The 23,626-nt window shown below is 39.0% G+C and overlaps 2 protein-coding genes across 3 annotated transcripts in view; one reads left to right on the forward strand and one right to left on the reverse strand.

Moving 5' to 3' along the window:
• The window catches only part of LOC134213329 (neither inactivation nor afterpotential protein C), a 50,817-nt gene extending 41,213 nt beyond the window's left edge, over positions 1–9,604 (forward strand). For both annotated transcript variants that reach the window (XM_062692311.1, XM_062692310.1), the window contains exon 13: positions 9,025–9,604. In XM_062692311.1, coding sequence (XP_062548295.1) covers positions 9,025–9,459 — 435 coding nt within the window. In that variant the 3' untranslated portion in view covers positions 9,460–9,604. The remainder of the gene's footprint in view (positions 1–9,024) is intronic.
• A 44-nt stretch (positions 9,605–9,648) lies between these two features.
• LOC134217570 (cardioactive peptide) lies at positions 9,649–21,710 on the reverse strand. Its single transcript, XM_062696354.1, has 3 exons — positions 21,590–21,710; positions 10,632–10,769; positions 9,649–10,363 (listed from the first exon to the last, which is right to left on the reverse strand). The coding sequence occupies exons 2-3, from the start codon at positions 10,725–10,727 to the stop codon at positions 9,992–9,994; spliced, it is 468 nt and encodes a 155-aa protein (XP_062552338.1). The 5' UTR covers positions 10,728–10,769; positions 21,590–21,710; the 3' UTR covers positions 9,649–9,991.
• Positions 21,711–23,626: the final 1,916 nt, after the last annotated feature.

Below are 23,626 nucleotides of genomic sequence, written 5' to 3' on the forward strand. Positions count from 1 at the left end.
GCTTAATTCTGAGAGCTGTGATGTTCCACAAAGTTAGAATGATCAAAACCTTACGGTGAATTAAGTCCATAACTCGGGATTGATTTTTTAGGTGGCGGAAACGCACATGAGGCTACCAATTGAATTAGATATCACAGAATATATATCATTTAGAGAGTTATGATTCTCTATGTTTGTTCGGAAGGTCAGAACCATTATACTTCAAATCTCATTATTATGCTATTCATCAGCTTGGTGGCGCTAGCGCACACAAAACTAGTGGTATATGCGAAATTTAAAGAGCTGTGATGTCTTCAATCACTATCAACAACCACCGCTGCTGCACCTCGATGATTGCCGTCAACGCCATCACTGCGGTAGCCGTTTTCGCAGACAAACAGAAATAACACTCGTCAAACCTCCATCGTTCACTGATATACTGGTCAATTCAAATAATCATTAGTTGGCCAATTGATTACTCGTGGCGTACGCATCGGATATGCTCTGGTTTGACATTTGCTCACTACCGCCATCTGGTTCGTGATTTGCCAAATTAACTGAAATCAACAGTTGTCGTTAGTGTTTGAACGAAGATGAATTTGATGAGTGAATGTTCAACATGTTATGTCTGTTTGTCTGTGCTTTAATGTAATGATTTCGACCTTTCGAACAAACTTTGTAGAAGACGGCTTCTTTCTAAATTGTATAGATGCCCAGATATCCTACCTTGCCTAAAGACACTAGCGCCGTTGGGTGGATGAATTCTGAACTAAACTAATCTTTAACGTGATGGTTTTGACCATTTGATCTTTCTAAATTGAATAGCTTCCGAGATATCCTACCACCCTGCCGAAAGTCTCTTGTACACTAGCGCTATTGAGTGGATGAATTCTGAGCTAAACTAATCTTCAACATGATGGTTTTGTCCTTCCGGCCAACTTTGTAGAAGACGGCTACTTTCTAAGTTGAATAACTTCCGAGATATCCTACCTTACCGAAGCGCCGTTCGGTGAATCAATTCTGAACTAAACTAATCTTCAATATAATGGTTTTAATCTTTCGAACAACTTTGTAGAAGACGGCTTTTTCTAGATTGAATAGCTTCCGAGATATCCTACCTTGCCGAAAATCTCTTGTACACTAGCACCATTGAGCGGATGAAGTCTGAACTAAACTAATCTTCAACAAAACAAAATGGTTTCGACGTTCCGAACAACTTTTTAGGAGACGGCTACTTTCTAAGTTGAATAGATTCCGAGATATCCTACCTTGCTGAAAGTCTCATGTACACTAGCGCCGTTCGATGGATCAATTCAGAACTAAACTAATCTTCAATATAATGGTTTTGACCTTTTGAACAGCTTTGTAGAAGACGGCTTCTTTCTAAATTGTATAGATTCCAAGATATCCTACCTTGCTGAAAGTCTTATGTACACTACCGCCTTTGGGTGGGCGAATTCCGAACTAAACTTATCTCCAACATAATGGTTTTGACTTTTCGATAAACTTTGTAGAAGACGATGAATTTCTAAGTTAAATAGATTCCGAGATATCCTACCTTACCGAAACTCTCACGTACATTAGCGCCGTTGGGTAGATGAATTCTGAACAAAACTAATCTTTAACATAATGGTTTTTACCATCCAAACAAATTTGAAGAATACAGCTACTTGCTAAATTGAATAGATTCTTAGATATCCTACTTTGCTGAAAATCTTATGTACACTAGCGCATAATTGCAGTAACTTAAACTAAATGATTGGAATTTTGTTATTATTTAGTCTAAGTTATATAGCTATAACTCCGTTACTAAAGGAATTTTAAACAACGAACCATTGAACAGAGTTGTAGAAAAGCCTTCGCACTAGAAGTCCACCATACAACACATTTTGAAACTCAGCTTTTGGGATGAGTAATTGACAAACTACAAAATGATTGATAACATCCTTGACTTTAGGTATAGATTCCGAGATATCTTATCTTATAAGTCTCATGAACAATGAATTCCAAAATAAACTAATTCTCAACAAAATAGTTTTGACCTTCCGAAGAACTTTGCAAAATACGACTACTTTCTAACCGCTTCCATAGTAGGCGAAAATGCGCGTTGTGAACTGCCCATGCGAAATATCCATATGAATCTTAATTTCAGTTTTTCACGATTTGATCATCCTTACCATTGACTTTCGCATGAGGAAATATCATATAAACCCGTCGGAAACGATAACGAATAGAGAAGAAGACTAGTCGACCCAGCAGACGTTCTCCTGCATAGTAGGCGAAAATGCGCGTTCTGAGCTGCCCATGCGAAATATCTTAATTTTTGTTTTTCATAATTTCTCCACCCTTACTCGTGATTTTCGCATGAGAAAATAAAAATCTATATACATAAAAATGAATTTCTGTCTGTCTGACCCTTAAAGACTCGGAAACTACTGAACCGATCGGCGTGAAAATTTGTATGCAGAGGTTTTTGGGCCGGGGAAGGTTCTTAACACGGTACGAGACCCCTCTTTTCTTTGGAAAGGGGGGCTCCCAATGAACCAGGAATGTTTGCATAACTCGAGAATTAATCAGACAATAAATCAATTTTAGACGAAACAAAGTTCGTCGGGTCTGCTAGTATCACATAAACCCGTTGCAAACGACAACAGATATAGGGGAACTGTTCCGTTTTCCATCTCACTGAACATATATTCATCTCATCGCAAAACAAAGAAATACAGCACCAATCTCGTGGCTTCTTTTTGCTAACACGCGTGCTCACTGCTGAAAATAATTACAAAAATAAGAAACAAACCATATTCCTTTTCATTGCTTTCTTTTTGATGGGATGGAAATAGGAGCTATGGAATGAAGTGCCAAACCGTTTCCCTATTTGCTGAAGGAATGTAGAAAATCTATCCAGCCGTTTTCGAGTTATGCGGATATGAACACAGACCATTTCATTTTTATTGGGGGTTTGGCAGGTTTTGTTCTATTATTGTCAGGGGCGTTTTTGTTGTCCAAATTTTATGAAATTCGGCCACAATATTCTTTGATATGCAAAGAATGTTTAGGCCAAATTTGAGCATAATTGGTTATAGAAAACCCCCTGACAGGGACAATAATAGAACAAAAACTGCAAAAGCCGTCATCTCCCCTATATAGAAGATAGATTATACCCAATTAGTCTCTAGCCCTTCGAAAAAACCGCATTTTTTTGTTGCGCGTGTGGATCAAAACTGCTTCGTAAAAACATGTATTCAGAGAGAAGCGCTACATTTGTCTCGTATATTGCAGCCTGAGAACAGTTGCAAAATTCAGAATTGTTTTGCTTTGTAATGTATCAACTTCTCTCGTAATACAACGCAGGAGTGACATCAACACAAGAGTTCGTTACAATCGCTTCCCTCGGTAGGCGATCAAACAACGAACATGTATGATTCAGTAGCTTATGTGTGACAAGAGCATCGAAGCTTCGTGTTGCTTGCCGAATTTGTTTCCTCATTACCACTGGCTGCTTGTGAAGCAAGCAAGAGAATGAGGCATGCGTGGTTTGCTCATCTTCATTGGATTGCAAGCCCTGTAAATGACCCATTCGTCCAAACGACCCTTTCGGCCAAACGATCCTTTCAGCCAAACGATCCTTTCAGCCAAACGACCTTTTCAGCCAAATGACCCAGTCGTCGAAATGACCCTTTCGTCCAAATGATTCTTTCGGCCAAACGACCCATTCGGCCAAACGACCCTTTCGGCCAAACGAACATTTCGGCCAAATGACCCTTTCGGCCAAATGACCCTTTCTGCCAAACGACCCTTTCGGCCAAATGCCCCTCTCGGCCAAACGACCTTTTCAGGCAAACGACCCTTTCGGACAAATAACCCTTTCGGCCAAATTACCTTTTCGGCCTAATGGTCTGTTCGGCCAAACAACTTTCGGCCTAGTGGCATTGGGCCACATGGCTTTCGGCCGAATCGGTTTCGGCCAAATGACCCTTCTCCTAAATTTACAACTCGGCGAACCAGCCCACACAAAATTCTGACTAAAATTAAAACTCATTTGTTAAGAAAATTATTTTGAGCTTTTTAGTGGAATGTCTTCACTTGTCATAAGACGAGTTTGTACAATCCCATTGAATTCCACCACTTAATTGTATCTTGACAGATACGTATTTCGACCTCAACAGTAAGGCCGTCTTCAGTGTCTCGTACTTGACTCGACTTCTGTCGAGTCGAGTCAAGTATGAGACACTGAAGACGGCTTTACTGTTGAGGTCGAAATACGTATCTGTCAAGATACAATTAAGTGGTGAAATTCAATGGGATTGTACAAACTCGTCTTATGACAAGTAAAACTCCCTTGCTTTTTTGCCTTTATCGTACAACAAAGTTGTACTGAAAGGCTATCATTTCACTCCCAAAACGAACTTTTCATAAAATGGGGGGGGAGTGTTTTGTTATTTTATTTCAATATAACTCCCACTGTCCGAAAGTGGCATAATGGATACAATATACGTGCAACCTGATTATTAATATAATTGCAAGAATCTTAGATCCGGGAGCTAGAAGGTGATAGATCTATTGTAACTCCTATAGTCCGTTTCAAGAACGTGTGCGTTCCGAAGCTGTTCTGCCGTTTTATGCATATTTGTCCCATGTTTGCTGGGATTCCCTTTGTACATGGGACAGTTAAGCGTATAACGGTAGTATAGTCGTATACAATAAGCCCCGCATGGTTGATACATATAATAAGAATATTTGAAGTGCACACTTCTTGAATCAGGATTGAATCCTTTTGATTTTGGCGCGAAATTTATAATAGAAATATAATTAATATTTTGCGGCTCTACTTTTTGTTCCAAACTGGTACGAAACACCGCCCAAAAAGGAGAGCCCAAAGGCCTACCGCGCTGGACGACGGAAGTAATGAAACTCACGTTGCGGACGGGAATAGGGGGTGCTGCCAAAATGGTCCGATACCCTAGTTTAACGTTGATAATCAGAAGATCCAATACAACTGGCAAATTGGTGGAGAGTTTCCGAGTCGATTGATATATAAATCTCAAAAATCCATCGAAAGATGAATGCGCTAGTAACGTTCAAAATCTTACATGATTTCGTGACGGTCCTCAATTTTGAAATTTTCATTTTACACCCTGTATCCAAGTCTTCCCCTTAGACGTAGTTTACGTCAAAATTGTGCTGTGTCTTGGCCAAATGTGAGTAAGGTAAAATTGGGTTTTATTGATTTATGAAAAATTTTATATTTTTTATAGCTCTTTATTGTGTTTTTTTTTTTTTTTTGAGACAGTTTTTATTTTTTCGTGTAAAAAAAATCTATGTAAAGTTTTATAATTGTTTATTTCTAATATTGATTTATCTTTGAAATATTATATATTTTTGATGGAAAATTTGATTTCTTTTTGGAAAATTCCTTTGGCCAACCAGCCAAGAAACCTTCTATGGATTAAATTTGATGACGTCAATATCAAATAGTATGCATTTATCTCATAAGCAAGATATGATCTTGAAAAGAATGCGAGTGCTAAAAAAAACCAAGGACTGCATTTGTGTGTAATATGTAAGTCAAGACGTAAGTGGATGTGAAGAATTCATTGAGGTTTTGTCTCATTTGCCAAATTAAACTTTATTTAGTTTAAAAAGCAGAAAAGGCAGCAGGGACTATGTCCAAGGGCTGGACGATCTCTTCCGAGGCCTAGACTGTGGTTTGTGATTTGTCATTGGGCTCTGTTGAACTACTGTAAAAGGCCGCATGTTTCCGCAAGCAGGCCTCACCAAGGCGACCGTGTGCCGCTCAAAGCGCACAAGCTCAAGTCTTGGTGGTGATGGGTGGGACTTTAAACAGGCCTGACGAGACGGCACTCCGGCGAGTCAGGAGGTGTGCGTAGGCTTAATAAGCCACATGTAAAACTAACAACTACTCTCCCAAATTGTATGCCGTCGACTACATTTTTTTCCTCAATTCGTCAAAAAAACACCAATTAAACAAATAAGTCTACCTGAAGCTTCTAAAAGTCATTGCAGTTCCTTGGGTTTTGGGAAAATGAATATAAGCTTCAGAACCATCGCATAGAGCTTAAAGGACGCTAAAACTTCATAACAGACTATTTAAGAGGTATTTAAACAAATAGTCTTTGACTACACCTATATAAGACTACATACATCATTGGATCATTTAAAAACTAGTCCAACCAAAAATGCTACATGCTGTGCCATATCTGTGGAGCAAGCAAGCGAGTATTGTTCTTGATTTTCATAAACGTTGAAGGCGTGTGTATCAGTAAAATCAGGGTATTTGGAAGCATCGATATAAGTGATACAATCTGTGGTAAGGTATTCACGTTGTCTTTGAATGTGTTGTAATTCAATAATAATTATAAAGTTATGACCAAAACAGCAAAGACGGATAAATTTTGCCCCACCCTGTAGGAGGGAGTCATGGACGAAAGTTGTTTGGCCGAATACACCATTTCGCCGAAAGTCAGTTGGCCGAAAGGGTCATACTTAACTTAGCTTTGACTGACTACACATATCTATTGTTGCTACTCCGTGTTTGGCAAGAATCAGTTAAATTGCATAAAGAATCAACAAGACCTCTTCACCTCACCTCTGCGTCTCTTAAAACCACAGGAAAGGTTATCAGTTAGTCGGTACCGTTGGGTCTGGATTCACTCTGATAAGCGTGCCATTTTTTTACACAATGATTTGAACTAACTATGATTCGGCTGCACAAAGCAGAACTAACTAACTATCTGCACACCGAGCAGGAACACGATCAAACGCGTATTAGTTGATTTACTTCTCGACCGCACAAAGCACAACGATAGCACATCGTTTGAAGTGTCTATGAGCCGAGCATGAACACTCTTCACCATGCCAACCGTTGAGGATCGCGTTTTGGACGATCGAAACGACGCGTAGCACTAACACTCGATCCTACAAACATTAATCAATTACCTTTGCTGTCCATCGACGAGAGAGCCTTGTGGGTGGTTAATCTGTCACCTGTGGTTGCTCCTCGGTAATTGCACAGAAAACCAACAGAAGATGTTTTTGACTAACTTCGTCTACAATACTCGTAATGATTAAAATATTAAACAACACCAGCACTGGTTGTATCTGAATGCAGTTCATGTCTAACTCATGATCAGGAATGACCAAGAGTCTTGAACCTTTTTAAAAAGAGTGAATAGATTCTCGTTTTCCACGAACAACTGTTGGCGGCATACCCAATTTGATTCTACTAGTTACGAAGGGCACGTACCATTTTCAAAAAGAGGCAGAAGAGCTGAGAAGAATAGATAAGTTTGCGTATGTTTTGACAGTTTTCACATGGAACAACTGTCAAAACTTACGCAAACGTTTCTATTCCGATTGGCTTTAGAGTCTTTTGGTTACGCGTCTAGACCTCAAGGCCTATCATTCTTTTTTATTTGCACGGTATACAGAAAAACTGAGCCTGCCTTATTTTTTGAATGCCGTGATTATTTGTTTAGACTAATGTCGGAGTACCGTGGGGCATTAATATCCGTACACTTAAGAACCTCAGTATATAAAAAAGGGTCTAGAAAATTGAAAACAAATGCTAATGAAACAAGGGGCATGTAACTCTAAACTTTGCGGTAATATCACTCATTGTCTCGCAATAGTATTTCATGATATTTCTAGAATCCACGATGTTCGTCAAACAATGAAACGGTTGCTAGTTCGGTTGTCAGTTAGTTGATGAAACACAATGCTCCCCCGTATAGGAAACAGCTGATTTCTACCTTCCACAGATTCTAGAAAACTTTCAAACCGCATTTTATGTTTCTAATACCATCAAACCAAAACGTAGGCCCCAAAGGTTGCTGAAAAAGTAACAGTAATAGAAATAGTTATTCAGTGATTTTTTAGGAATTTAAAGGAGACTGAAATTATGTGTTGCCTAAAACTGGTCGGACTGTATCGACTGGATGGTGTTGTGTTTCATACTTTCCCAACCAGGGCTCTTCGATCAATTTACCGTAGATACAACGTAGTTTTCTGCCAGTATTTGTCAGTATTTTTGGATACTGTCGAAAGTTTAGAGTTAGTTGCCCCTTGTAATGAAACGTTTATCGTTGAAAAAGGAGCACGAAGGCCTCTATTTGTGTTGCGCATTACAAATTACAAAAAATATGATAAAATAATGAATTAAAGCAACACTGTAAATACTACAACTGAGAATAGTTAAATACGAACCTAGAAAAGCGATACCTTTAATTTGTATTCCGCTTACCTTACTTTATTAATCGTAATTCACAATAAAGCCGCACGTAATTTTGATGTAATTATGTTCTACGCGCTTAAAAATGCCGCTAGAAACTGTGCGTTAGGTGGGTGGCAATTTGTTCTCGATTTATGTTGTTTTAACTTCAAAGCCTACTTTCCAGCTTACTGTCAAGTATATGAACAAGATAAGATACATTATTTTTAAATTAATTACTTTAAATCCGCTATAATTTATTAATATCTCGGATTTCGATGCTGTACGAATTTTGGTCCCTCACGATAGCGTTAGCACTTGATGAATTTCTGCAGTCAACTCGGTCCACAGCTACACGTCGCCAATAACTAGAGCCCGGCTCTCAACCTGCACCTCGTGCCTGTGGGGTCGCTATCGAGGACTACTTTCATCGGGTTATTGCCCGACCTTCTAGGTCTTCTGGTCCACTGCAGTCGTCTGAATGTCTGATTTTCGCAGTTTCGACGATGGACGATTCTCTCAACAGCTAAAACAACTCAATCACCTAATCCGTTTACAGTTTTTTATCTGTACTCCACCATAGATGGTACGCATTATATTTATTTCGAAGATTCCAAGTTGGTCGAAGGTGCGAAGGTTCTGTGGAATTTTCAAATGGAACACAAATATTTCATAAAGGGTGTTGTCGGAAGTTAAACAACGGCTTGATCATTCAAATCCCAAGCTCATGAAAAATGGTTTCTTATCTTCATAAATTCAGGGCAGCGTTTCGTATTTTTTGTTTAAGATTTTCTGATTTTGTATAACCATTTCAGAACGACAACGCAGAAGATGAACCACCGTTCAATTTCCAAGGAATGCTCCGTAAGACCAACTACAATCGAGCGTCGATGAAACGTTCCAATGAAAACCAAAGAATGTCCGTCGCCAGTTTTGACTTCGACGATGTTAACAACAACAACTCGTACATGGATAATTTCAACCGCTCGAATGCTAACGTTGTCTACCAGAGCAAGGTCGGAGAAAATCGCCCAAAGTCTTGCCAGGGATTGGACAACGATGACAACGAGGCAGCGTTCGCTTTGTCGCGAAAACTTTCGTTATCGCACGACACGATGATGTTTAACGAACCGAAAGCGGGACCATCCCGTAGCCGCTCGCCAACTCCATTAGATGAAAATAAGAACAACTACATTCAGGAGGAAATTGCGCCAGGAGTATTCATGCAAGGGTACGTTGAAGACATCTGAGTCCGAGTAGTAATTAGGTTTAATTACTATAAAACCTTTCGAAACCACAATGTTATTTGGATGGTTTAATGTTCCAAATGTTGTATGTCACATATTATAACTGTTGATTGATTGTATTCTGCAAGATTAAAGCTTCCCATTCGTTTCACCAAAGCTGAACTGTTTCTCAATGACTCAAAAAGAAATCCCTTTTACACTGTTAATATTCAAATTTTATTGCAACAATCTCAAGTGAATGACAATTGGAAATTTATGAAACTTCGTTTTTCATCAGAGCACTATTTACAGAGAAATCTTAATGTTAAAAATGTTCCACGATTCTAAAGCGAAAAATAGACACATTATTATAAATAGTAGGTAGCGGTAATCTTTGGCAACAGGATTTTCATTGGAGCAAGGATGATTTTTTAGGACAGCAACCGTTTCCCATCGTCGTATTTCAAGCTAGTTCCAATCAAAGGAATGTAATATTAATTGTCACGCATGTGACTACCCAAACGGAATAATAAATCTAATATCGGGAAACGATTGTTTACTGCGTGCTGAACGAGATCGGGACCTCATCTCCGCCCGACTTGTGGTTCTGTTTCTGCAGAAAGATCTCTCGGTTGGCTTCCTGGATGGCTTCCCACAGTTTTGCTTCGGACATGATTTGCCTCATGAGGTCCTCGACGGCGGGTTCCGTGTTCAGATCGATCAGGTTGGCCAACGAGTCCTCGTTGGGGTCGAATCCTTCCGTAACCTTGAGCCGGTTCTGTTCGGACGTGAGCGCGTGTCTAATCATGCTTACTGGCGTGACGGGAACTACGCTGGATCGTTTCTTGCCACATCCGGTGAATGCATTGCAGAACGGTCGCTTTGCTGGGGGAGGTTCGTTGCTGTACTGCTTGTAGGCACGTGGCTCCTGTCGTTGTGCAATTGAAAGAAGAAACATAAAAGAATTTATGAATGATTGTTGGATGAGGGTATGCGATCTGAATTCGTTTCAAAATATGTTATTAAATATCGAATAAAAAGTTCTTGCATATTTACTAAACAAAACGACAATACAAAAATGATATCTAGATTGGCAATTTTAATATTTTCGTTTCGAATCTTCAAATGTCATTGGTGTGGCGCATATTCTTAATTTCAATCAAATCGGAGAAAGCCATTATTGTTGAAATACCTACCCTATCCACAACGCCACAATCTATCACATGCGCCAGGCAGAGGATTGCCACAGCCAGGGCCAGCAGGATGGAGGCTGCGGTGGAATTCATCTTCATAGACGTTGTCGTTGTCTCCTTAGGTCTGGATCGGAAGCGCGACTGAAATCGGGAACATGCAAACAGAGAAGACACTCGTTAATTAATCGGTCGATAGCCATCCATCACGTGCATTAACACGCATTTTCCCACAAATGAAATTCAAGGTCCTGACCCGGAATCAAGAAAAATGAAAGGCTTCCCCGGGATCCAACAAGGGTGTCAATCTTACGAAACAAGGAAGAAACCAGGAAACGATTGTGTGCCGTCAGCATAATGGCTCGTGTCCATTCCGTAGTCTGGGTGGACTATGTGGTATCGTTGCTCGTGTGTGTATGGATATTCGATAATTGATAACAAGTGTCGTGACAAGGAATCCTGTCGTGAACATGGAAGTGAAATTGCATGTTTCGAAAAATGGGCTAGTGGAAACATGTGTGCCATTTATTAATATGTTTAACGGATAGGAAGCTGCTCTGTAGCTTTACGCATAACTTCAATCGGAAACAGTCAGACGAACCACCCTTGAGCTGAATCACTCATTGATGTCGACTATAATGATAATAATTCATTCGAAGCATGCATTAACCCCAATTTTTCAACGAAAAAGAACATATTCGAAAGTCTAATGAAACGTAAGTTGAGTATTCTTCTTATTATTCTTCATAAGAGCTACATTCCAATTGAACCGTTTGTTTGAGAAACTGCATATGTAACATTTTTGGCCAAAATGAGATTTTCATATAGGGGAACTGTTCCGATCTCAATCTCACTGTACATATATCCATCTCATCGCTAAATAAAGAAATACGGCACCAAATTCGTCGCTTCTTTTTGTCAACATGCTCACTGCTGAAAAAATCACAAAAATAATAAACAAACCAAATTCCTTTCCATTTCTTTGTTTTTGATGGGATGGAAATAGGAGCTATGAGATGAAGTGGCGAACCGTTCCCCTATTCTGAATCCTCGTCCAAAAATATGTATTCCGGCAAATACGATAAAAATATTTTTTCGGAAATGTATGAAGAATTTTTCGTTTGTGTCGTTTGCACTTTAAAGAACAATGAAGTACTGCTTGCAGTTTTCAAACCGCCCCAGGATGTGCCCCAGGATGTTGAGTTTTGCCAAAAACTATTTATCTGTATCGAAGAAATCACAAAATTCGGTGCCAATTTTTTCAAAAACCGTTTTTTGTTGTTTTCTCGGAATTGTGAATAATGGATGTATGCAGTTTCTCGAACAAATGATTCAATTATAAACTGGCCAGCTTTTTTACTTGTTAGATAATAATATTTTCGCAGTCGTTAATTGCATGTTTTTCTATGTACACCTTAAGCTTTTTTGATGTTTTCTCCGATATAAACAAGAATTCCGAACCAATTCAACGTGCAGATGCAAAAAATATAAAATCAGCTAAATTTCACAATGATCAGCTATTCAAAACAACAAGGTATTTGTAACTTTCTACCGCATGTTGGTTTGGTTTGTCTTAAACGGATTGAAATCCCGAAAATTTTACGGGTGAGGTGACAGAATTGCAAATTGATAAATTGAAGTGAAAATGAAGGGATTTTGCTCAATTTTTCCATTGCAGTTCAATAATAAATAACTAATATTGAGTTGTAATGATAATTTTCATTCAGATATCCTGTACTGTACCAGTGGATTTATGAGTCAGGCCAGTGATGCTCAACATTTTAGACATTTTTTTCTTAATTTGCTTCTCACACAGTAAAAATGAGCTTTGACCATACAAGTTAATATGAAAGCTTTTAAATATATCTATCAGCTAATGGTAATGAACCGGATGTTGGTATACGAAATAATCAAAGTAAAAAAAGGTTGCCCGCGGGTCGCGCTGTAATTTCACTTCATTTTATCTGAAGATGAAGAATTTTTTTCCAAATTTTCATTATTTTTAAATCATTAGAAACATAGAGCATGAAGAAATAAGTATTGAAAAAGAAGTTGTCTATCGCATTAGCATAATAATTTCAATGAAATTTTACATGCAGGAATCCAGCGATAGAGTCGCTGCAACAATAATCGCGCATTGATTTGTGAACAATGTACGGTTACAAGATCATCAATTTGGAGCAGTTCAAGACAGTAGTTTTAAAAATTTGGTACGAGTACCCATGCAGACCGTGCGTGTCGCTTGTTTGTGTATCGGAACATATTGAACACCCTAAGAGCTCCAATTCTTCATTCGCTCAGGTGGATGATTGTTGGGGCACAGTTGGTCCCAGTGCGTTTTTTGTGCACAGGGTTGTGCACGGGGAGTAATCGGAGAGTTAAGACGCATACGTATTATATTGTGTACGTCTTGTGGGAGCGTAATTGGGCCCTTCATATCTGTGCGGTAAGATGTGCGGCTACAAAGCATGAGCATGCTGAGAGTGGCTAGGTTCGATTCCCGGTCCGATCTAGGAAATTTACGGGTTAGAAATTGTTTCGATTTTCCTGGGCATAAAAATATCGTCGTGTTGGACTCATGATATTAGGGGTCGTACACATATTAAGTAACCAATTTTTCTGGAATTTGCCACCATGTAAAAGCCCCTTGGTGAAGAACATTTGTCTTGTTCGAAAAATTTCCGAAGAACGGCATAACAGATGCTCCGAATCTTCTTTTTCTATGTCACAGAAGCGACACAGATCATTTTGTAGTTTCCATATCAGCTTCAAATGATATCGACTCGGAAAATGACCTGTAATGAGCCATGAGTGTTAGTTAACAGTCACTTAAGTGAAATTTGAATGTCACTGCCACACGGCATAAACCGCTTTTCCGCTTTTCGATGTAATCACTCATGTAGTCTCGATGTAGTCATAAGCCCAAAGACAAAACTTTTAGAAGAAATTTTTGTTTCGAATCTTCTCGAATAAAAAAAAAGTTTTCGCTATCTATACACTACTGGTGGAAAAAAGTATAAAGACAAGCTCGGTTTCCATACAAAATGGCCATGTTGGGAGGTCAATATCTCGATTCTTAGCGATTCGAGTGGGCTGATTTTTTGCCAGCAGGCCAAAAATGACTTGAATTTTTATTGAATGAAAGTTACATTTATGCATATATTCTACTTATACGCGTTTCTGCTGGAAATAATTATAAGACCTGTTGTATGGAGCCCCATATAAAAAGTGGTGTCTTTATAATTATTTCCAGATTCGGAGGTCAAAATTATTAGAGATGTATACAATTCACTCAAAGATCGAAAGTTCTAGTGGAAAACAGGTGCCTAGTAAAATTTTAGCCAAATCGAATCGCTACGAGTCGAGATTTCGATTCTCAAACATGATGAAAATGTATGAAAAACATGCTTGTCTTTATACTTATTTCCGGCGGTATAGATTCTACTATCTATAATACGTATTGAACCTGCCTTGTTTTTAAAATTCTGTGAGAGGTCCATATCTGTCATTAATACATAATGGGTATGTACTACCCAATATGCAGTATATTACACCCTTACAAGTAGCAATCCTGAGGCGGTTCGAACGTTGGAATTCAAAGTCTGCAACATAGTTTTTGACGAGGTTATTACGGTGGGCGATACAGGTCAGCTCCAGGCCGTAGAATAGGTGGCTATCAATGGTGGCATCCCCGATCCTAAACCGGAGCCTCCTGTTGTTGATTCAATGAGGCTTAGATAGAGTCCTAACCAGGTTGGCTATGGTCTGACAACTTACTATAAAAGGATAGGCTCGGTCCGTTATTTTTTATTTTATTTATTTTCGATGTTTTCGCTCAATTCGAATTCTAGCATTTTTTTTGTTAGAATTAGATAGAACTTCATTCAAATACCACATCTACTATAACGTTGGTGACAGAGCAGAACGTGTGGTTGGACCCATGGTGATCCAGAAGCAGATGAAGCGTGAATGAAAGGCAAATTCTGCAACTACTACAACCTGACCAGCATCTATGTCCCATCGAACGATCCGCCTGATGGCGTGAAGGATGCGTCCTATGAGAGCCTTGAAAAGGCCTACGGAGAGTGCCCAAAACACGATGTGAAGATTGTCATCGGGAATGCAAACGCACAGATCGGAAGCGATAGCTCCTTTCGCCCTGTCATATTGGTACGGAAAGCCTTCATTCCACTATCAACCGTAATGGTCTGCGGCTTATGACTGCTACATGGATGGCAATCAGCAGTACCTATTTCTCAGTGAGAATATTCGCAAACATACCTGGCAACATCCGAGTGGCGACTCTTGCTCACAGATCGCTACCTTGTAGTTGCAAAGATTCGGGCGCGACTATCCAGTGTCACGAATTCACGAAAAAACAGAACGATCCGTTTCAATATTCAACGCTCATCAGTTGAAGGGGTTGCTGAACAGTACCAGCTGAAACTGGACGAGCGGATAGGGGATGCCAATGGTTCTGACGAAGTCAACAGATTGTGGGAACATATCCCTGAAGATGTGACTACAACAGCGCAGGAAGTGTTGGACCCTGCGCAGCGACGCAATTGAAATGGTTGGTTTGGTGCGGAGTGCCAGCTTGTGACGGACGAGAAAAATACTGCTAGGAGTCAAATGCTATTGATTCGTATCAGTTGCAATAGAGAGCGGTACAGTGTAGCAAAGGCAGAAGAGAACCGAATTTACCGCAGAAAAAAAGCAGCTCGAAGAGAGTGTGATAGTTCAAGCGCAAGAGAACATGAATAGAAACGATATGCGGAGGTTTAACGCAACTGTCAGTGGCGCGCGGCATAAGATTGCGTGAGTGCAGTTTCTGCCATGTGCAACGACCGAGAGGGGAATTTACTGACGGATAAGACTTTGATGGCAGCCATGAGGAAGGAGCACTCAGAAGATTTGTTGTTCGGTAAAAATTAAGGTATATTAAGGATCAGGATGGACATAGTCGACGACAGTAAACCAACTGGAAAGGACGAGATCCCGGTTGAACTGCTCAAACACGGAACTGAGCAGCTGCATCAATCGATCCACCACATGATCCAGAAAATATGGGAGGATAAAAACTGATTTGTTGGATGGCCTCATATGCCAAAGACCCTTTTGAACTTGGCATACAAAATTCTGTCGCGTATTTTATTTAACAGACTGAAACCGCAAGCAAGAAGCTGGCTACACGCGGTTGAATCGGATATGGGGACCCTGAACGTCCGGAGAAAATGAAGGAACTTCGCCCAAGACTGACGACTATGAAGCTCTACAATAGGCCAGCCATAGGTGTATCGACGCTGTAGCCAACTAGGTATCCGAGTAAGACACTGGTCTAGCATTGAACTTACGAACTCCTGCGTATGAGGCAGAAGTGGTAGGTATAGGTAAAGGCTATAGGATCACTACAAAACCGAACTTTTGATAGAAGGCGTGTGTGTGTACAAAAAAATGTTATACAGATTTTTTTTTGTACTTAGCCTAATCCGATTTGCTTGCATTCGACGCGGAATCTTTCCAAATTTATCACTATTGAAAATTGGCCTTTGCGTTCCGGAATTTAAAAAACCCAGATTAATCCACCTAGTGGTGATAGTGCCTTTCTCGCGCAAAAAGGTAATAAATGTAGTCTTTACGCTTACACCTCGATGATGTACAAGAAAGGCAAAACAGCTACACCGTCTAATATTATGATAGAAAATTTACACTAGTAGACGACAGATGGCGCTGCCAAAAGTTTCTCGAATTTCCTATGTTCGAATTTTGACTTTCGTACAATTTCATAGTACTATGAAACTGAACGAAGAGCATACTTACGCCTAAATGCGCACAACACGAGCATCTTTATAGTACGATGAAACTCGTATTGGGAGCAAGCCATGGATAAACATTAAAAATATTCATAGATGCAAGGCATTTTTCATAACACAATATTGTTCAATGTGATTATGTTTCATCACTATTTTAATATTATCTATTTTTTGCAATTCGCAATTATTATGAAATTCAATAGTGATCAACAGCGTTTTAATCTCTGTCGGATGCAACTTGTTGCAAGAAAATCGGTTAAGAGTTTCTATGTGAAAATTTGGCTAATGTTTTTTATGGCATTTTGTGCACACACACACACACACACACACACACACACACACACACACACACACACACACACACACACGCACACACGGACAGACAGACATTTATTCAGCTTTTCGAGCTGAGTCGAATGGTATATAACACTATGGGTCTCCGGGACTTCTATCAAAAGTTCGAATTTGGAGTGAAATGATAGCCTTTCGGTACAACTTAGTTGTACGAGAAAGGCAAAAAACCCAACTTAATTCACCGAGTGGTGACACTGCCTTTCTCGCATTTAGCCAAGACACCAACCTTTTATGGCGCTTGCAAAGTTCGATTCCATTTTCTTAATAACTTTTAAGCACAATGGTCGATCGTTATCAAATTCAATAGTGATCAACTAGGGTTTGTCCCCCGTCAAATGCAACTTGTTGCGAGAAAATCGGTTAAGAATTAGTATATGAAAAAGTGGCTAATGTTTTTCGGTTTTCGTGTCAGGGCTGGTAGCGATCGAAGCCACTCAAAATAGTGACTTTAGTGACCAAAGCTGACGAAAAAAGGGACCAAATAGTGACTTTCAGTTGCAGAAAAAGTGACCAAATAGTGACTTCCAATTTCAGTTTAAGTTCGATGAGACGAAATCGGGCGTTTTTGGGTCGAAGGAGAATAATTTTTCCGTAATTTGTGGAGGAAAACATCTTTCACTCACCACTCTTAGAACCTCTCCTAGAACATCTCTTATAACAAACTCAGAAGAGAAACGAAAATCGTACACGCTAACTTTTATCTACTCAGGGACTAAGTAAAATTTGATTGCCCTCTCTTTTAACTCCACGAAAATTTTACTCAATATCAGTCAAAAGCAGGACTACTCAAAACTATGAGTAGTCTTGCAAGCAAATCACATTTTCACGCCGCTGGAAGTGACCGAAATATGGTTATCAGATCGCACATAGTACCTGTTTTTCTTTCCCGAGAATGATTTCTCGGCGAAATAATTGGGTTAGCTAAACACCTACTTTAGAAAAAAGCAGAGAATTCTACGATTGGTCACTGGTACCACGTAAGTTTTTGGCATTCTAGTGCGACAGGAACAACAGTGCGGATCGTTTTGGAAGATAACGAAACAAAAATTATGAAGATTCATGTACAACGAGCCTGGGAGTGAACGCTCGTCCTCCTGCTTGTAATGACGACCATGTTCTCTGAATTTTTAAATATTATTCCTACAAAATACGCAGATTTTCCGACTTGCTGCGTATTCATGAACGATTTTTGCTATGGAATAGCGCATGCAATCTTCAAAATTGGGGAGACTTGAATTCCTTTCTATGATATCTAATCAATAAATATTTATTTAGAGCAAACCATTACATTACATTCATTACATCTGTCCAGTTACAAAAAAGAAAACAAATTATATTTTCTTGAATTTTTTAGACAAATTTTTATATAGATGACTAATGACGGATCAAGTCTCCTCAAATTGAGGCTTGACAAAATCCAAAAATCCTGAAATTGGGGATTTAATGTTGGCATTTTTATCAATGAAGATCATTCAGCATATTTATGGATTTGTGCTCTGACATAAATGATAGCATTTGATCATTATTGGGAGAAGTTATTCAAATTTTGCGTGGCCACTAAAAACATCTTGAGGAGGAACAAAACACAGTAAATAACAGAGTAAATGAGGTTGTCCTGTCAATAAAAAAAAATCGCCACATAACAATCATTTGTCTAGAGGATCTATTATAAACATACGGTATACCACTACTACTTTAGTTCTTGGTCAAACAGGGGAAAAGCATGTATCCCAAGGGTTCAAGTCTCCCCACCTTCCCCTACTGTATAAAGATTGAGTCTTACAATCTTGAAATCGAAAGGTCGCCTGCTTGAATGACTGTAAACCAATTTATCAAATTGTGACGTAAAGCACCTTCAACTAGCTACTGGTGGAATGCCAATAAGAGCAGCGAGTTAAATGGCTTAGAGCTTTCATTTTTCCAAGATCCGTAATTTCATTTCTTCCATGAACAAAGCATCATCCGATGGATACATAAAGCTTTATAAATCTTGGTCAATAGTTTCAAAATAGTTGAAAATAGTGACTTTTTGCGAGAAAAAGTGACTTTAGTGACTTGAGGTCGAAAAAAGAGACTTTTTAGTGACTAGGCCGAAAAAAGTGACCAAGTCACTAAAAAGTGACCCGCTACCAGGCCTGTCGTGTGCACACACACATCCACACACACACATCCACACACACACACACACAGACAGACATTTGTTCAGCTCGACGAGCTGAGTCGATTGGTATATAACATCATGGGTCTCCGAGACTTCTATAAAAAGTTCGATTTTGGAGTGAAATGATAGCCTTTCGGTACAACTTTGTTGTACGAGAAAGGCAAAACAGTGTTTTTTTCTCCATTTTTCCACCCTTAGGAAACCACCCCTTTCCCGTGGGAAAAAAAATCAAAATCGAAAAAACATTTTTTTTTGTAAACTGCTGCAATACATTCAAAGGAATGCAAATAAATGTGAACTGATTAAAATAGCTGAATCTTTCTCACTGTCACTAAAGTGCAATTTGGACCTCTTTTATGTGCTTTCATTGTTACTCTTATGTGTTTTCTTATTGTATAATACACCAGAAAGGCACCATCACTGCTAGGTGGATTGAACCCACGACCTTCTGCCTATGAAGCAGAAGCGGGAGCCATATGTCCAACAAGTCTGTTTAATATGATAAAAAAAGGATTGAATTAAAAAACAACGAGTTCCAGGGGGAATTTTTCAGTTTTAATGAAAAAAGATTCTGTGCGAAATTCTTGGAAGTTTTTGCTAATGTTTCAAATATTTTTGGAAGCGTACAGTAGTAGTGGGGAAAAAGTTTGCACTATTTATTTTTTTCGTCTAACATTATTAAAGAATATCTGTTCAGATCACAGTGTCATCTGTGGGGAAATATTATATTATTAGTTTACAAATATCAGTAGTTCTGAAATATCCACTACATGGAAATATGAACTCTTTTCCTTCATGGCATGGGTATATCAGAATGTTCTATCGGGGGATCTACAACAATTTTTACATTTTTCTATATTTTAGTGCAAATGCTACGTAATTCGCAAATGATTGCTATTTTGACGCCTCTACAAATGTATGTAAAAATGACCCCACAATAGAAAATTTTGGAAATGAATTTACATGAAAAAGGAAAGCCCTTACTTTTGTGTATTGTTGGTGTCTTATAAATACTGATTTTCTTTTTCTAAATGAGGTCCTTTGGCCAAAGACACCGTGAGATATTCGTTCTCCGACCTCAACAGTAAGGTCAAGAAGGGCATATCTGTCTAGGTACAAGATGCCAAGTTGTTTGGAAACGGGAAAACAGATTACTAGTCTTTTTGTACTTATGAAGACATTCAGTAAAAGCTTGAACAACTTATTTGGGCAACATCTTAATAATAATCAATTGCCTCGCTTTAAGAAGTTCTTCAGAGGCATTACATATTTATTGTTTAAGTTTTCATTTGCCGGATTTACGAACAAGTGAGTCTGAAGATAAGAATATGTGCAAACAGTTGTAGCCCATGATTATCGTTCACATGCTTTGTCGAAGCATTTTTTCAGTTTCTTTTAAATCCGACTGTAGGCTGGCAGCCTGAAAGAACATAAATAGAGGAACTGCTAGGCACTTCATCTCATAGCTCCCATTTTCATCCCATCAAATACTCAGCAATGAAAAGTAATTTGATTTGTATCATATTTTGGTGATTTTTTTCAGCAGTGAGCACGCATGTTAGCAAAAAGAAGCGACGAGATTGGTGCTGTATTTCTTTGTTTTGCGATGAGATGAATATATGTTCAATGAGATGGAAAATGGAACAGTTCCCCTATGTGCATAGTTTATAATCAATGTTTAATTATGTTTAAACCTGATGCAATATCAACCTTCGGGGACTCGCTTAGCCCTGTACCACTCATGCAGCCTCACCTCCGTTGAGTATAACGAGCGGGCTTTTTCGCTACTGTTGAACTGTTTACAACGGTGCGAGTCCTCGAGGTTGCAGAAAAAATACTTAACGTACCCATATGGAGCAAGAGTTTACACGTGAATATGTAGAATGTGTGGCAATGGAAATCTTAATAATCCAAAGAACACCAATATTTTTTTGGCACCGAGTTGAAAGTGGTATTAAACACAAAAATAAAGCAGATATTGCACACTTTTATGCCCTGTCACGGAACAAATATTTTTTTGAGATTTTTGTAGCATGCCATTCATTCTTCGCGTTTCTATAGATACTAAAAAAGCATTTTTGCAAACATCGCGTGACATCTCTCATCGAAAATGAGAAATTGCAGTACTGTCCATGGAGGTTTGAGTGTAGTACCCAAAAAAGGTTAAAGCTTAGTTTTCAAAACTGTTCAAACCACAGAAGGTATCACATTTACTGTAACGCAACATCCACGGTTTTTTAAAGAAAAATGCACTAAAATCATCCCAATCAGTACTTCCGAGATGATTCATTTTGTGGGGTTCTGGTGTATTGAAAAATGAGACATCCATCCGAAAGCGAGTTGGTGGAGTGGCCGACTAATGTCAATTCACCCCTATCACATGAATTCAAATCACTTTATGGTTTCATGAGCTCCAATCTAGTCCCATTATACCGCCCTGTGCCAAACATTCAATTAATTAACATGCCTCTTCCACCGATTATCTGCGGAATGTTCTACCAGGCACTCCGATCTATCTATCTGCATTCTCTATAGTTCTCGCATCCATAGGAAATAGCTCACTTGAATGAACCAGACTCTCACTTAACAATACAAAACATTCCAAGCACACGTGCATTCTAGCCGCCGATTCCCACCTTTAGCGCTAATTTCCTCCAAACAGTGCGTTGCAATTCAGCTTCTTCCCGATAATCGGCGATAATCTCACTCGTTAGTCGGAACAACTACCACACCGTATTCGAGCCCGGGCTAATGAACAATCGGAACTAAGAATCCATTGGCCCGAGCTGGGTGCTTTTATACAAGGATCTGAATCGGTGCCGAGAGCGAGGGTTGCGACCTCCTAGCGCGCATTTTTCCTGTCGATAATCGTGCGGTTGGCTGGTGGGTATTGGCTTTCCCGAGGAAAGTGCTTGTTATTATTATTATATAAAATGGATAAATGACTTTTTTGCATAAACGGGGACGATTTTTCTGGGAGGATTGTGCCTCCCTTTGTTTGCTTTGTCGCAGCAAGAGCAAGTGGGTGCTGATTCGGGGCAGGGTGCCGTATCTCATCCCTCCGAAGTCGCGAACATGTCGACTGCCACGAGATGCAACTGACTGTTGCACAAATGTCATTGCACATGGTTCGCGCAATTGCACGCCAAATGCAATGTGTTTCTTGCAGTTTGAACAGCTGAGACCATTCAAGTTCACGTCAGGATACATGTGGCTGATCGCGAAGACATTCACTGATTATGTCAAATGTGGCGAAGCATATGCTAATTTATTTCTCTGCTAACTTTGCGACTATTGAATGGAATAGATACCTCTGGGCGGCATCATATGGTCCTTAGGCAAGAGCTGCCCTAAGTATTTGAAGTAAGACACACTGGTTTTGTCGTCATCATCATAGTCACATTAGCCATCAAACTGGGGTGGGTTATTTGGTGATAATTGGAAAGAAATTACGTCATATGGAGAGTTAATTTATGACGATGCCGCGAGTGTACTTTCTGGATGCCTTTACTGCATAAGCAATGTATTATTGTAATATGCAGATTTTCTCCAAAGGTAATCCAAATTAAATAGCGTAAGTGGTCCCTCCTTAGCCGTGCGGTAAGATGCGCGGCTACAAAGCAAGACAATGCTGAGGGTGGCTGGGTTCGATTCCCGTTGCCGGTCTAGACAATTGTCGGTTTGGAATTATTTCTGATTAATAATCTGCTCATTATCCTAGACTAGCGGAACTCACGTTTCTGAGTGTGAACCGCGAAGCCTTAATAAATAATTCCTAATAGAATTTTTCTACTTTTGTATGTAACTTTAGATCTGGATAAATGAGAAGTACACTTCTACGTGACGTTACAACGTACGTGAATCTATTACTATGCGCTTTATTCCAATTACACATTCAATTATAATTAATTTTCTGCTGTGATCTTAACATACACCTTCAATATTGTTTACGAACCGTGATGAACTTATGTCAAACCTTAAAAAATCACGTTAATAAAGAAATTAAAAAAAAAATATATTGTTTACGATTCAAATATATGAAGATCTCACGGGCTTAACTCAATTTACTCAACTTCAACATATGCGCTTGTTGTTATAGCTAAGCTATAGGTATCTAAAGATAATCAAAAATCAAAGTTTTTGAGTTGTAACGTCACGAAAATGCATATCACTTCAAAATCAATTCCAACATAAGATTTCCCATCTGTAATTATATAATAATGAATCTGAAAACTGTCGAACCAAAATCTGTTTACGAGCTTAATAATAATAATAGGGTTTCTTACCCCAATCCTGCATTGTTATGTCACCATAGTTTTAAAACGCTATTCAATAATTTAAACAATTGAGAGTCTAACTCGACTCCCTGGGCATAGTGTATTTATTTTTCTTGCCACATAAGATACATACTCATGCAATGGCGGGCATAGAAAAGCTTTCAATTAATAACTGAAGAATAGCTAATAGAATACTAAGTTGAAAAGCAAGCCAAGTTCCAGTTGAAATTTAGAGCCATTGAAGAAGAAGAAGAATTCATGTTGTAACAATTATTGAGTATGGAAACAATACCGTTTGAATTAATTCTATAATACCAGGTGCGAGCTTGTTTTGATTTGGATCGTAGTGTGCCGTGCGCGATTAATGACGTTTAAATTTTTGCTCCCGTGATTTTT

The sequence above is a fragment of the Armigeres subalbatus genome, chromosome 2 (assembly GCF_024139115.2).
Source record: "Armigeres subalbatus isolate Guangzhou_Male chromosome 2, GZ_Asu_2, whole genome shotgun sequence".
Lineage (NCBI taxonomy): Eukaryota > Metazoa > Arthropoda > Insecta > Diptera > Culicidae > Armigeres > Armigeres subalbatus.

Coding starts and splice junctions, on each gene's coding strand:
- LOC134217570 (XM_062696354.1), bottom strand. CDS start 10,727: ATGAAGATGAATTCCACCGCAGCCTCCATCCTGCTGGCCCTGGCTGTG. Junction 10,364..10,631: donor ATTGTGGCGTTGTGGATAGG/GTAGGTATTTCA, acceptor GCACAACGACAG/GAGCCACGTGCCTACAAGCA.